At 37.6% G+C, this 14,319-nt stretch overlaps 1 protein-coding gene across 8 annotated transcripts in view; it reads right to left on the bottom strand.

Moving 5' to 3' along the window:
• Positions 1 to 14,319, bottom strand: part of Chi (LIM domain-binding protein 2 Chi) — a 499,269-nt gene that overhangs the window by 212,945 nt on the left and 272,005 nt on the right. For all 8 annotated transcript variants that reach the window (XM_076188486.1, XM_076188440.1, XM_076188430.1 and 5 more), the window contains one exon: positions 9,099 to 9,174. In XM_076188486.1, coding sequence (XP_076044601.1) covers positions 9,099 to 9,174 — 76 coding nt within the window. The remainder of the gene's footprint in view (positions 1 to 9,098; positions 9,175 to 14,319) is intronic.

The raw sequence follows: 14,319 nt of genomic DNA on the forward strand, positions 1-14,319 counted from the left end.
GTTTCGGCAGAGTACTTTTCCTTGGAGCTCTGTCTACCGGCTGCTTTACAAATTTGAAGTTTGGATTCTGTTTTGATGTCAAGACACGAGATATATATCTAAGGCTTAATTCCTCCCTGCGAATATAGAGGGGAGGAATTCCTGCGTCCACATACAAGCTATCCACTGAAGATATTCTATAGGCTCCTGAACAGATCCGTAAAGCCATATTGTGGACTATATCAAGCTTCTTCAGTGAACTTTTACATGCAGATCCATAAATTTAACATCCGTAATCCATTTTGCTAAGGCACAAATGTTTGGTAAAGCCTTATTAAAGTTACACGATCTGCTCCCCAGTTGAAACGAGACACTACCTTTAGTATATTAAGTCGCTGTTTAACCCCTTCCATACGGTGCCGCACACGTAGGCGTCATGAGGAGCAAGTGGATTCGCGACGCTGCCATATCGGCGTCTTGATTATATTTATTGTAGTCGCCCCTGTGTTTTTACATTCTCCCAAATGCGCCCATAATCCCATTCTCTGTGGTTTTCAAAATTCGCGGGTGAAAGAGAGAACGATCGATATAAGCGGCGACTATATTTTATGATGCGAATATTATTTCGTTACGTCGTACGGCTGGCATTGGCTGCTGCCCGCGAGATTTAAGTCCCGTATTGAAGTGGTTAACAGTGTATACAACCTCGTTTATGTGATTTGTGAATGTCAACCTTTTATCCAAAACCAGACCCAAGTATTTTACTTCATCTTCATACGGTAATATGACACCCTCTAGGAATAGTGTTGGTATTTCTTCCTTGCGTCTTAGTCTGGAAAACCTTATGGTTTTGGTTTTTTCAGCAGAGAATCTGAAGCCCCTGCAATTAGCCCATGCTGTTGCTAAGTTAATAACCTCTTGAATCTTTTGGCCCGTTTCTAATGTTGTCGATTTGCTGCACACAATAGCGAAGTCATCAGCATAAGCCAATCCATGAACTCCTGTGGGAACTTGTTCTAATAAACTATTAATGGCTATGCTGAAGAGTGTAGGACTCAGAACACCTCCTTGGGGAATCCCTTCCTCTTGGAGATATGCACAAGAGAAAGAAGAGCCAACTCGGTCTTTTAGATAACGGTCAGACAAGAAGTCCTTTAAACAATTGAACATATTACCCCCGATACCCCACTCTGCAACTTGCTTCAGAATGCCTCCCCGCCAGGTAGTATCGTAGGCATTTTTCAAGTAAAAAAACACACCAATGCTAGAGTTCTCAATTGCGAAGGCATTCTGGATCTCACGAGTGATAAAAAGTAAGGGGTCCAGAGTGCACTTATTTCTTCTAAATCCAAACTGTCTGTTAGATAGCAGATTTTTAGATTCCAAAAACCAAACTAAACGCGTATTAACCATTCTTTCATAGATCTTACAAATGCAGCTAGTGAGAGCAATAGGTCTGTAACTTTGTGGGTCATGAGAGTCTTTTCCTGCCTTTAAGATTCCTATGATGATTGAAGTCTTCCAAGATTTAGGAGAAGATCCAGAAGACCAAAAACCGTTCAGCACATTTAAAAGGAATTTCTTCGATATGGATAAGTGACCAACCATGGAATAAAGAATGTCATCCTCTCCAGGAGAGGTTGGGGAGGATAAAGATAAAGCATGATCCATTTCTTCCAAGGTGAAAAGAAGATTATATGCCTCCGAGTTCGTATTGGTAGGAAGAATAATCGTGGTCTTGGCTCTAATTCTTCTGAAATTATCTGAATAATGTAGTGGGCTTGAAATATCAGCATAATGTCTTCCAAAAGTCTCTGCTACTTCTCTTGTATCTGATATAAATGAGTAATTTATTTTCAGAATGGGTAAAGGAGATGGAGTAAACTTTCTTTGTAATTTTCGAATCCTATTCCATACTAAGGTAGGGGAAGAGTCATATTTCAATTCGCTAATATATTTAATGAAGGATTCCCTCCTTGCTTTCTTGAAGATTTTCTTCTGCTTTGCTCGAGCTCTTCTGTACGTTATCTTATTGACTAAACAAGGGTATCTCCGATATCTCTTATAGCAAGTTCTTGTAATCTTTCTGCTTAAAGCACATTCATCGCTCCACCAGGGGACTACTGGGCGTTGAGGTTTACCAGCTGTCCTAGGAATGGAAGAGAAAGCACCAGAAAGTATCATGTCTACCAGGTAGTCATATGCATCACAGTTACTACCAAAATCGCTAGTCTTATAATTAATCTCTGTGGATCTCCTAAATAATTCCCAATTAGCCTCTCCTGTCTTCCATTTAGGTAAGCAAGAGGAGGAAGTGTTCTTTAAATATTTGATATGGATAGGCCAGTGGTCGCTACCATGTAAATCTTCATCTATTGACCAACTGTAGTCTAATCTTAAGGCTGATGAATAAATAGTTAGGTCTATAGCAGAACTTGAGTTGTGAAAGACATCAAACCTATTTTGGAACAGTCATTCATCAAAATGACATCGTTATTATCAATAAATTCTTCAATTATATTGCCCCAGGGGTCACACCTTGATTCACCCCATAGAGGATGTTTGGCATTAAAGTCACCCATTAGAATAAAAGGCTCAGGGAGCTGGTCGACCAAAGATTGTAGGTCATTTAACTCAAACTGACGGGGGTGGTTATATATGTCTACGAGTCGATCTTCCAGGTCAGGTTCCAAATACAAACAACATAAAGTGATCCATTTAGTGGTACAGATTTGTACTGCACAAGCCTGCAACACCGAATGTAGGTGGACACTTCTGTGGTTTACACATTTCTTAACAATGATACCAGTACCTCCATGGGCAGGCCCCCAATCATAGGAGATCTGTAAAATTTATAATTAAGTCTAATATTAGGGGATAAATTGCCAAACAGTTTCTTGCAGACAAAAAACAGACACATCATGTTCTTTAAAGAGAATCCGAACCTGCTCTCGATGAGAATTAAAACCTTGAATATTCCATTGAATTATGGACATTATACAGTTTTCTTTTTCTTTTTTGGGTCTACTGGTCTGGTAAGAGAAGTCTGGGAGAGAGAGGGTTTACAAGGTGGGTTCTTTTCTAATTTCTTTGCTTTCGCGGGTCCCTCCTCTCTGACAATGGTCCGACCGACGATGTAGAGTCTGGGTTATTAGTTTCTTTCTTAGATTGCTTATCACGATTTGGGGAAGAAGATGGAGATGAGGGTGGACTGTGGAGTCTTTTACTGCGCACAGCTTCAGACTCCATAGCTTTGATTCTGTGTGCCTCAACTGAGTGAGGCACATCAGTCCGTGATCCCTTTATTGGCCCCCCCCCCCCCGAGTTTGAAAGTTTGACTGATTGAGAGGCTTTATTAGAGGAACCCTGTGGGGTTTCAGCAATGAGAACTTTAGGTGCCCCTCTAGATGGGGCAGGAGACATTCCCTCAACTGGGGATGAGAGAACCTCCGCAGAGGAGGGTTCAGGAGTACTACAATTTCCAAGTTGTGGAGAAGAACGATTTGGTCTAGTAGTGACTCTTTCACGTTGAGGCTTGGGTTCAGCATTTGGTTGATCCACATTGCTTCTGTGCACCTCTACTGAGGCAAACTAGTCAGCAATCCCTCTACTGGGGAGTCCCCCAAGTCTGGAAGAGAGATTGCCTGAGAGAGGCTTCATTAGAAGAAGCCTGTGAGGTTTCTACAATAGAAACCTTAGGTGCCCCTCCAGATGGGGCAGGGGAGACCCCTTCAACAAGGGGTGGGGAAACCTCCGCACAGGAGGGTTCAGAAGTATTACAAATTCCTAGTTGAGAAGAAAGACCATTAGGTTTCATAGTAACAGTTTTATAATGAGGCTTGGGTTCAGTGTTAACAGAAGAATTCATATTAGCATTTCTATTTCTATTGCCTTCTACAGTTGGCTGATCCACTTTACTATTTGTTTTAATTAACAACATCACTGTATCTTTTGGAATTACTTAATAGTCTTTTAGCATGTCCTACACTTATATGTTCTGCATGAGCTTTTAGTAGTATTTCCTGTTCCTTCTTATAAATTACACAGTTCTTATTTCTGGCATCATGCTCTTCTTTACAATTTATACAAACAGTTGGGCGGGAACAATCCCCATGTTCAGGCTGAGCACATATCAAACACACTTTGTCCCTTGCACATCTGCGGGAAGGATGGCCAAAACCATAGCAGTTAAAGCACTGAAGGGGGCAGGGCTTAAACTGCTTCACATAAACTATCTCTTTTTCTATCTCTACATAATGAGGTAGATCTTCACCAGAAAAACTTAGGATAATCATAGAAGAACGAGGTATTTTAGCAACCTTCCAAACATTAGTTGGGCACATTTCTAAAATTTCTTCTTCATCAATGTCATACAGATCTCTATTAAAAATTACCCCTTTGGCATAACTAAAGGTATAGTGGGGTTTAACTTCCTTAATGTCCGATTTCTGTTTCAAGTTAAGCACCATGGCAGCTTGTTCATAGGATTTTACATGAATTAAGAAGGAATTTCTTCCAAATCATGATACCTGTGAGTTATTCAAATTACCAGAGCCAAGGTGACTCTTCAAGAATCTTCTAAACTCGAACAAGTTAGCACGTTCTTTTGCAAGAGTGATAATAAGCCACTTAGCTGGATTGGGAGGCCTCTGCACACTTTCCTTCCTTTCCTCTACTGGGATTTCTGGATAATAGATATCCAGGTTAGGTGGCACTCTAGCAACAAGTTGGGCCGAAGATTCATTCTCATTGCAATTATTATAATCCTAGCAGGCAGCAGCTGCATCCTGATTAGAAAGAAATGAGATCCAGACTAGCCAAGCTTTAAAGTTCAGTTAGTTTAACTCTGATCTCTTTAATTTGTCCAAATTTACGGAACTTTTCATACAAGTCTGTATAACTCTTATCAAGAGAGACGTATTCTAAATGTAAGATTCTATGACTATTAGGGGCAGTATTTGATTGATTGATTTTACCGAAGTCCTTTTTCGAGCCGGAGTCATCAACTGGGGTTTTTATTTTTGTTGAGTCAATATTGTCAACATTAGGATTGGCAATAATAGGAGAGGGATCGGGGGGTTTAGGAGGAGGATCAGGTAGTGGTGGAGGTTTAGAATATTAAGTTTGAGCAGCCGCCATGATCGTGTATATCTATGAGGCCACACCATATATTAAGAAAGATTAATGCATAGAAGATACTGCAGTTGCTTGATGCCACAAGCAATAAAAGAAAAGTCTCTGCAGAGTCGGGATGTTTCAGAAACGACTATTTACACATGCAGGGCCTCGGAGATGAGTTTGAGACTTTGTCAACCCGGGGTTTGTCCTCTTTTGATTTGTCCCATTTAGGATGGGTCCGGCGTAGTCACTCTGCATGTGTACTGGATAGGGAGAAAGGAAGTCGGCAGCCTAGTACCTACCTCACAAACATGCACTCCCCAGTCGGTGGGCTTTCGGCCCTTGCAGGGAGTAGTGACCTCGCGGTATACATCCCCACTTGACTGGGTTCAGACATGTAGCTTGGGAGGCACCAAGATACCAGAACCTTCCCCTTTATATATAGGTACTATATTTGCTTTTTTCCAATCTTCTGGAACTTTTCCTTCTTTCAAGGAACTGTTTATTATGCTATGTATTTTGTATGCCAGTTCATTCCTGCATTCTTTCAAAATCCAGTTTGCTATTTCATCTGGTCCATGCGATTTTCTGACATCAAGATTACTCAAGTGTTTCATTATTTCATTCTTTGTTACTTCTATTTCTTTCATAGGAGGGACTTTCTCTTTCCATTCGATCTCTTCAGGTTGTATGTTCTCCCTTGTAAACATTGATTTAAAATGCTTGTTCATAATTTCCACCATTTCTATTTCCTCTGTGTATTCAACTCCTTGTCTTAATTTCTCCAAATCTTGTTTGTTTTTCAGTTTGTTGTTTACAATCTGTAAAATAGTTTTGGTTGATCTTTACATTTTTCTATGACATCTTTTTCATATTTTCTCTTCTCTTCTCTGAACACTTGTACATATTCATTTCTATAACAGGTATATATTTTCAATTTTTCAGGTCTTTTGTCTTTTTTCCATCTGGTCCAAGCTTTGTCTCTCTTGTCTTTTAACTTCCTACAATTTTTGTTGTACCAGCACTTTACATATTCTTTTTCTTGTTTTTGTCTTGGGACATACTTTTCCACTCCTTTTTTTTTTTTTTTTTTTTATAAATTTTTGTCAAAATATTCCATTTCTCTTCCACTGTTGTTTCTTCTTTGTATATTCCTTCCCAGTTTTCTTTTTGAAAGAATTTTCTTATTCTATCAAAGTTTGTTTTTTCATACATCATTCTTCCTTTTCTATATTGTTCATTTCTTTTCATGTATTTTTCCTCATTTAGTTCCAGTTCAATCAATGTGTGGTCACTTTTACTTATTGGTGTTTTATATTCAATCTTTTCCACTATTCTAGGTTCAGATGTGATTATTAGGTCTAGTCTTGATGGTTCTTCTTCATTTCTATACCTAGTGTTCTCCTGTATCCACTGTGTCATTGTATGTTCAATAATCATCTCGAGTAGAACATTTCACCATGAGCCGTCTCCACCCTTTACTGTCATCTCTTCCCAGCAGATTTCTTTGCAATTAAAGTTGCCCATTATAACTATTCTTCCTCCATCTTCCATTATCTTATTTAATGTTATCCTTGTGTCCTCTAACATATTTTTATGTTCACTCTCTTCCCACGAGGCTGTTTTTGGAGGCACATAATTTATCACAAACTTTCTGCTCTTCTTATCTCTGTCTTCCACTTCGATCATAATCATCTCTACTGTATTCTTTCCATATGTGACACACCTCACGTTTATTCTTAGTCAGGAACAAAACTCCACCCCCTTGCTTTGTCTCTCTGTTTCTAATCCAATAATTATATGCATCATGTCCTATACTGTTGGGTGGTAGTGGACTTTCTAATTTTGTTTCTACAACTCCCATTATGTCCGGTTCTTTTTCCTTCAGATAATCATTCAGCTCATTCAATCCTGTTATTAATCCATCTATATTTGTGTAAGACACTCTTAGTTTTCTGCCACTTCAATTGTATTCTCTGTTTCCCTTTTGTTTTTCTCTAGTATGTTGTATTTCCTTACTTTCATATTCACTACTCTCCAATAGAACTTCTCTTTTTCTGAATCTGTTCTCATCTCGTTTTTTTCTTTAAATTCATGTCTTTTCATTTTTTCCTCCTCTCTTTCCTCTTTATTCATTTCTCTTTTTATCAATACCTTTTTATATTGTTCACTTGCTGCTAGTTTCCCTGTTTTTGTTAAGATATTCTTTGACGTCATTTGTGACCTGAATTTAATCTTAATTGGTCTGGTCTTATCTGTACTATACTTTCCGACTCTAACATCTCTTCAATTTGTTTCATGATTTCAGGTTCATCTTCCTGAACTTATTCTAGTAAACTGCTTACTTTTTCTTTTTCCTCACTGATTCTTGATTCTAGGTTATGTTTCTCTTCCATTCCTAATATAATTATACATTTCTTTTTATCTGCTAAGTCTCTTACTATATTCTCCTTCTGTCTCATCACTTTGATAACCGAGTCTTCAGTTTGTTCTTTCATTTGCTGTTTAATTATGTCAGTAAATGCAACTTTACTGTTTTCTGGATTTTTTTCCAACCCTGTGCTTCTTTTGCTATGGCCTCTTTGTTGTCTTTATTATTCCTCTTTAATTCTTCATTCTCCTCTTTTACTTCTTTTAACTGTCTTTTTAATTCTTCTATTTCATTAGTTAAATTTTTGTTCACCTTCTCTAGTTCTTCCAATTTTTCAACTCTGCGCAATTTTGGCTACGTTACCGAACCTGTTTTCCCAATGTTTGGTCATCTTATCTTATCAAGTTTCTCCTCTAGTCTTGCCAATCGGGTGAGGTTGGTATCCCCCCCACCCTCTTTAAATCCTTGGAAACTACTATCATCACCTTCCACTGTGCTGCTCTTATCTATACTTCTAATCTTTACATTTTTGTTGATCCCGTCGTCACCAAAATCATTATTGTCGGTCCGCCTCTTGTTTACAAGACGCCTGGCCTCCTGGACCATGTCCCTCTCTTCCTCATTTCCCTCCATTTCCCTCAATAATCCCTTCCCTTCTCCTTCCCTATCACTCCCCCACTACTCCACGAGCACTCCCCTTCCCTATAAATACAACAAGGCACTTCCTGGACGTTGAGATCCACGTAGATTTTCCTTTTTCTTCATTACACCAATTCTCGCCGTCCATTCGACGAAAGTGTGTGTGTGTGTGTGTGTGTGTGTGTGTGTGTGTGTGTGTGTGTGTGTGTGGTGATTGGTTTGACAATGACAACACCACATTGTACTGGTGATGATACTAGAAAGTGTGATACTAGTTGATACTAGTTTTTATCATCACAAGCTGGAGTTGTGGGTGAGGGCACCTTCTCGAGCCATAAACACCATTAAATTATTGCTGAGTTCGGGCTTTCTCAATGGATAACATGACCTCCGCTGACCCAGTGGATGGGGCTCTGTTCTGTGAAGAGAGAGTGTTTACGAAGAGACATATTTTATTGGTCAGTCAGAACTTAGCCAATCATGTAAATCCGAAGATGAAAGTACAGCCCTAGAGGGAGGAGCCTTTCTCCTCCAGAGGTTTCGTATTTGCCAGCACTCAGAGTCATGGCAGTCTAAGTTTCAGTCTAAGTTAGTCAAGCTCTCTATCAGAAGTATACAAAGTCTTTGCCTATCGGAAGTCAAGCCTGGTCCGGAGTATCATATAGAGGTCTGTATCAAATTTATTAAGTCCAGCCTCCCACACCCCTTATACTCAATTACACTATAAATTGCAAATACTATAACAACAAATAAAAGTCATAGGAGTATTTGGTCTCATTTAACACCACCATTTTGAGATATGATAATGTGATATATTAAAACTATTCATATACTTGTTCATACTTCCCTGATCCAACCATTTTTGGCCAGCTACCACTTAACTTTCTATACATAATCAGGGGAGCACGACATATATATACAGTATATAATGTAAATATGTTAATACAATTTTTTTTTAAAAGGCTCCGTAAGCCTAAGATGTGATGCCCACCTCTGTCCGTTGTTGCAAGCGCTTGTTGAGTTCGTACAGCCTATAATCAGGTTGTCCAAAGTATGGTGTGTGTCGTCTGCAAAGAAAAAACAAAACAATGTTCATTGATATAAAAAAGAAAAGAACAAAATTATTTCTTAGGACAAACTAGAAACAATCCTATAAAAGTGTAGTTATACATTCATGACACATTTGAAATAAATATCTAAACCCTGTAATATTAATGTCAACCACGAATCCTTCACTGTTCATGTTCTGTCAATTTCACTTCACTAACATCAGCTATAAACTTAAGATTCTTCACAGTTGTCCCTCTTACACTCATAGACCAACAAGTACTATTTCATACAGTGGCATCATTAACCTCTTCAATACGAGTCAAATTCTTGCAGGCAGCACTAGCTGCCTGATGTGCAATGATGCATAATAGTACTTTCATTATAAAATATTAAGTTACAGCTGTAATATTTGTTCTCTTTCACTCTGACTGATAATAACCACAGAAAATATGATCAGGCCAGTTAACAGAATATGGGGGTCACTCAGCTACAACTACAAAATAAATATAATCAAGACGTCGACGCCAGCATCCTCATATACCCACTTACTCCTCAGGATGCCTACATAGGTAACATCATATCAGAGGGGTTAAAAATAAAAACCAAATACAAAAATAAACAGAAGAGAAATGGAATATCATTTGCCCATTATGGTATTATCCCAATGTTGTCTACACAACAATGTCACCCTGGGCAATTACTCCTGTGTCCCACAGAAAAATCTACCCCTGACAGTGAATAAGATAATATAGATGAAAATTGGCAAGCAAAAGTAAGTTTAAAAATTACTTGTTATAATGGCTAGGAACACATGAGGAGAGAAAATAAGAGAGATGACTTGAAAAAGCAAGGAGAAGGAGAGGGAGATGGTGAGGGAGGAAGTGAAGGAGAGAAGGAGGGAGAATGGGAGGTGGGGCACTGAACAGAAGAAAAACTTTACTGAAGAACAATAGATCCAAGAAAAGATCCATAAGAGAAGGAAGGAGAAATAATGGAACAGCTTGAAAGAGGCATACACTTATGTAAATGTAACTATATCAGCAAGGTCAGAGATCAATGGTTATTATTTAAAGGAGAAGGATCAATCAATCAATCTGTTGCCACAGGTCTCTTGCAAAGACTCATGACTCCAAATTCTTCCATGTGGTGATTGGCCTGCCAGGCCTAATTTCTGCCGGTATGGTTTTAATACTGGATGATGACTTGAGCACACTGTCCCAATGCAAGTCTTGTTTGTAATGAAAGTGATTTCCAAGATGGGTGTAGGACAGATTTTGGGGGTTGGTCCTTGAATGTTTGTTTTACGACTTAAGTGTGTTTTTGTGCAGAAGTGCAGAGAGGTAGGCCTACATGTGGTAGGTTGATATATATATATATATATATATATATATATATATATATATATATATATATAATTTTTTTTTCTCGATTGGGCTTGTGTGTGTTTTAGGGTTCTTATATAGACAGAGAGGGAGAGGGAGGGAGAGGGAGAGGGAGAGGGAGGGAGAGAGAAGAAAAAGAGAGGAAAAATAGACTAGTGAGAGTGAGAGTGAGAGAGAAAGAGGGGGAGAGAGAGGAGGGAGAGAGAGGTGAGATGAGGAGGGAGAGGGGGAGAGGGAGAAAGGAAGAAAAGGAGAGAAAGGGAGAGGAAGAAAGGGAGAGGAAGCAGGAGGTGATGGAAGTGATGAAGGGAGCGAGATGGGGGAGAGAAATGGAGGAAGAGTGGGATTTTCAGGGAGAAAATGGTGAAGAAAATAAGTAAGTTATAAACAATATAACAGTGGAAGGCATTTAAGTGATTAAATTACTCTGGAAATCTGGGATGAGAAAAGCTAGATGGGATCTCAAACTGGAAATTAAAAGCGTCTAAAAACAACTGGTGGCTAAAGTCCATCAAGCAAGAGTATCTTGACTGGAAGAGGGAAAGGTGCCACTGGACTGGAAATGTGGTCTCATCATTATTCAAAGGAAGAAAGAGGGAGGTGCCCCCAAATTATAGACCAGTGTACTTGACAAGTGTGATAGCCAAAATATGTGCAAAAATGGTAAAAATTAACATGGATGAGATTTTTAGATGAGAAAGGAATCTTGGCTGACAACAAATTTGGATTCAGAAAAACAAAGTCTTGTGTAACCAACTTGATAATTATTTATAGTCACGAAAGGCATAGAAACTATTGATAGAAAGGATATAATAAAATGGGATAGTAGAGATACAAGAGGACATGGAAAGAAAATCAAGAAAGTTATAGAAGAGACCTGAAAAGGAACAGCTTTCCCCACAGGGTAATAGATGTATGGAACAAGTTAGATGAGAATGTAGTGTGTGCAAAAACAATACACGAATTTAAAAAGTCTAGATAAAACGAGATATGAAGACTGGACACCACGAGCATAGCTCCCCTTCCTGTAGAATACAACTACGTAAATACACACACACATATACGTGTTCCAGACATGCCAATCTAGCGGTTTATCATTGAAAACAAAGGAAACCTATTGTTGTTATTGTACATGATGAGTAAGCTATGGTAATCGAAGTGACCGGTAAAGTTTTCCAGTTCTTGAAGTGGGTATAGTTTTGGCATAATGGAAAAAGAGAAAGAAGAATAACAAATGAACCAACAAAGAGAGGACTAGATGTAAGTATAGTGGTAAGTCTGAGAGGTGTCATCCTCAAAAGACATTGTCTCATAGACACACCAAAGGATAAACCAAAGGTGGGAAAATATAAGTTTTTCAGGGTTTCAAAGAAACCCAGGTGAAATAGGCAAAAGCTTAGAGATATTAGATATAGTAATGCATTAAGGAATCGCAAAGTAAATGATTTAATGGAAGAAATTATAGACTTAAAATTGGATTACCGAGTGGTTCTTAGAGAATTGATTATGTTGCAAAAGAGTAATGAGCAAACGATCAAAGAATTAGGTGACCTAAAGAGCGAAATTGAAATCCTAAAAAGAGAAAACGAAAGAATGAAAAATGAGGACAAAAATAAAAATGAAGAATTGAAAAAGGAGGTCAAAGAACAATTACAAGCAGTGACCGGAAAGGTGGAAGAGTCAAAGAAATAGACCTCACTGAAATAAAAAATCAATGGAAACAAGAACAGGAAAATAAAAAAATATCCTTTAGTGAAATAGTACAAAAACAGATGGAGGAAAATACAAAAGAAACAGTCATAAAAGTGATTAAAGAAAAGGAAAATTGGGTGAGAGATACAGTTGACAAAGGTAAGTGCATTGTGGTCCATGGTATCCAGGAAAAATATGATATGTATAGATACCAGAGAGAAAAGGAGAAGGAAATAGCTAAGGAAATTTTGAAAGAAATACAGGATGAAGGACAAAATCTTGATAAAGAAATCAATGAAATCCACAGAATAGGCAAATATTCAAAAGAAAAACAACATAGACCACTGAAAATAAAACTAAGAACTCAAATGATAGCAGAGGAGATATTAACAAAAGCGGTTAAATTGGCAAACAGCGAGAAATTCAAACATATATGGATACAAAAGGAAATGAGTGATGAGGAAAAAGAGAAAGACAAAGCTCTCAGAATTGAAGCCAATGACAAAAATTAAAAAAGAACATTTTTTTTTTTTTTTTTTTTTTTTGAGAGAGAGAGTGCTGGACTTGAGACTGAAAAAATGGTACATTAAAAATGGAAACTTAAACCAAAAAAGGAAGGATAATATGAAACTAAAGGTGGCATACACAAATATTGACAGCATGATCTATGGAATCAATGAACTAAATTACTATCTTGAAATGGAAAAACCATGGGAATTCTGGAGACAAAACTGAAAGGAAATATATCAACAAGCATAGTGGGACAAGGTCTATACAACCACTGGGTGAAAAATAGAACAGACAAGCAGGGAGGTGTCATGATATTGACCAAAAAGGGTCTAAATGTGAAAATGATAAATGAAGGCCAAGGCAATGTAGAATTAATTATGATCAAAATTGTAAACAAAAGGATGAAAGGCAGAAAATTTGTAGCAGTGTATGTACCACCTACAACACAGGATTGCTCGAATAGCGAACATTCTAAATTACTGGAAGACACAATGAATGTGCTAAATGAATTATTAAAAGAGGATGGAAACAGTCATGGGCAATTTTAATGCAAAGGATATAATCTGGGAAGAAATGATAGTAAAAGGAGGAGAAGATCATTGGAGTAAGATCCTACTAGATATGACCATCAAATACACCATAACACAATGGGTTAAGGAAAATACTAGATAGAGAAACAATGAGGAACCGTTGAATCTAGACTTAATATTAACTTCTGAACCAGATATTGTGAACAAAATGGAGTACAAAAACACCAATTGGAAAGAGTTTGAATTAAAAGAACACAACAATGTAGGTAAGAACGATAAGCATAGAGAAGGAAGATTAATGTACAACAAAATGGATTTTGAAAAACTAAGAAAAAAAATCCAAAACGCTAACTTGGTCAAATTCTCTGAAGAGGAAACAAAGATGGAAGACAAATGGAACATATTCAAAGAAAAGTACAAGGAAGGAATCGACAAATATGTACCAAAAATGAAACAAAGAGATTTATATTAAGTGTTGGTATAACAAAAGGTGCAGTGAGGTTAGAGACAGAAGAGACAAAGCTTGGAAAAAATGAAAAAAAGACAAAAATTCATCCAAATGGCAAACATATATAAAACTTAGGAACGAATATTGAATATACGCAAGAAAGAAAAAAGAAATTATGAAAACGATATTATAGACAAATGTAAGGATCTTTTAAAGACATATAAATGAAAAACTAAAGGATAAACAGGAAATAGTGAAACTGCGTGAAGGAGATAAAGAATATATAGATGATACAGAAATGGCAGAAGTCATGATCAGACATTTCAGGTCAGTTTTTACAATTGAGAGCTCACAATTTTGGGAAGATAGAAAACAAGAAAGATCACCCAAAATGAAAGAAATAAAGGTAACACAAAAAGAAATAAGAGATCAAATAATAAACCTAGACGTCAGGGAATCACATGGACCAGACGGAATTGCAAATTGGATACTGAAAGAGTGTATAGACAAACTGACAGACAAACTATACAAGATAATAGACTCCTCACTCAAAGAAGGAAAGGTACTGCAAGATTGGAAAGATGCAAACATAGTACCAAT

This window comes from Oratosquilla oratoria, chromosome 1, assembly GCF_046742065.1.
Source record: "Oratosquilla oratoria isolate Oo_2021 chromosome 1, ASM4674206v1, whole genome shotgun sequence".
NCBI lineage: Eukaryota > Metazoa > Arthropoda > Malacostraca > Stomatopoda > Squillidae > Oratosquilla > Oratosquilla oratoria.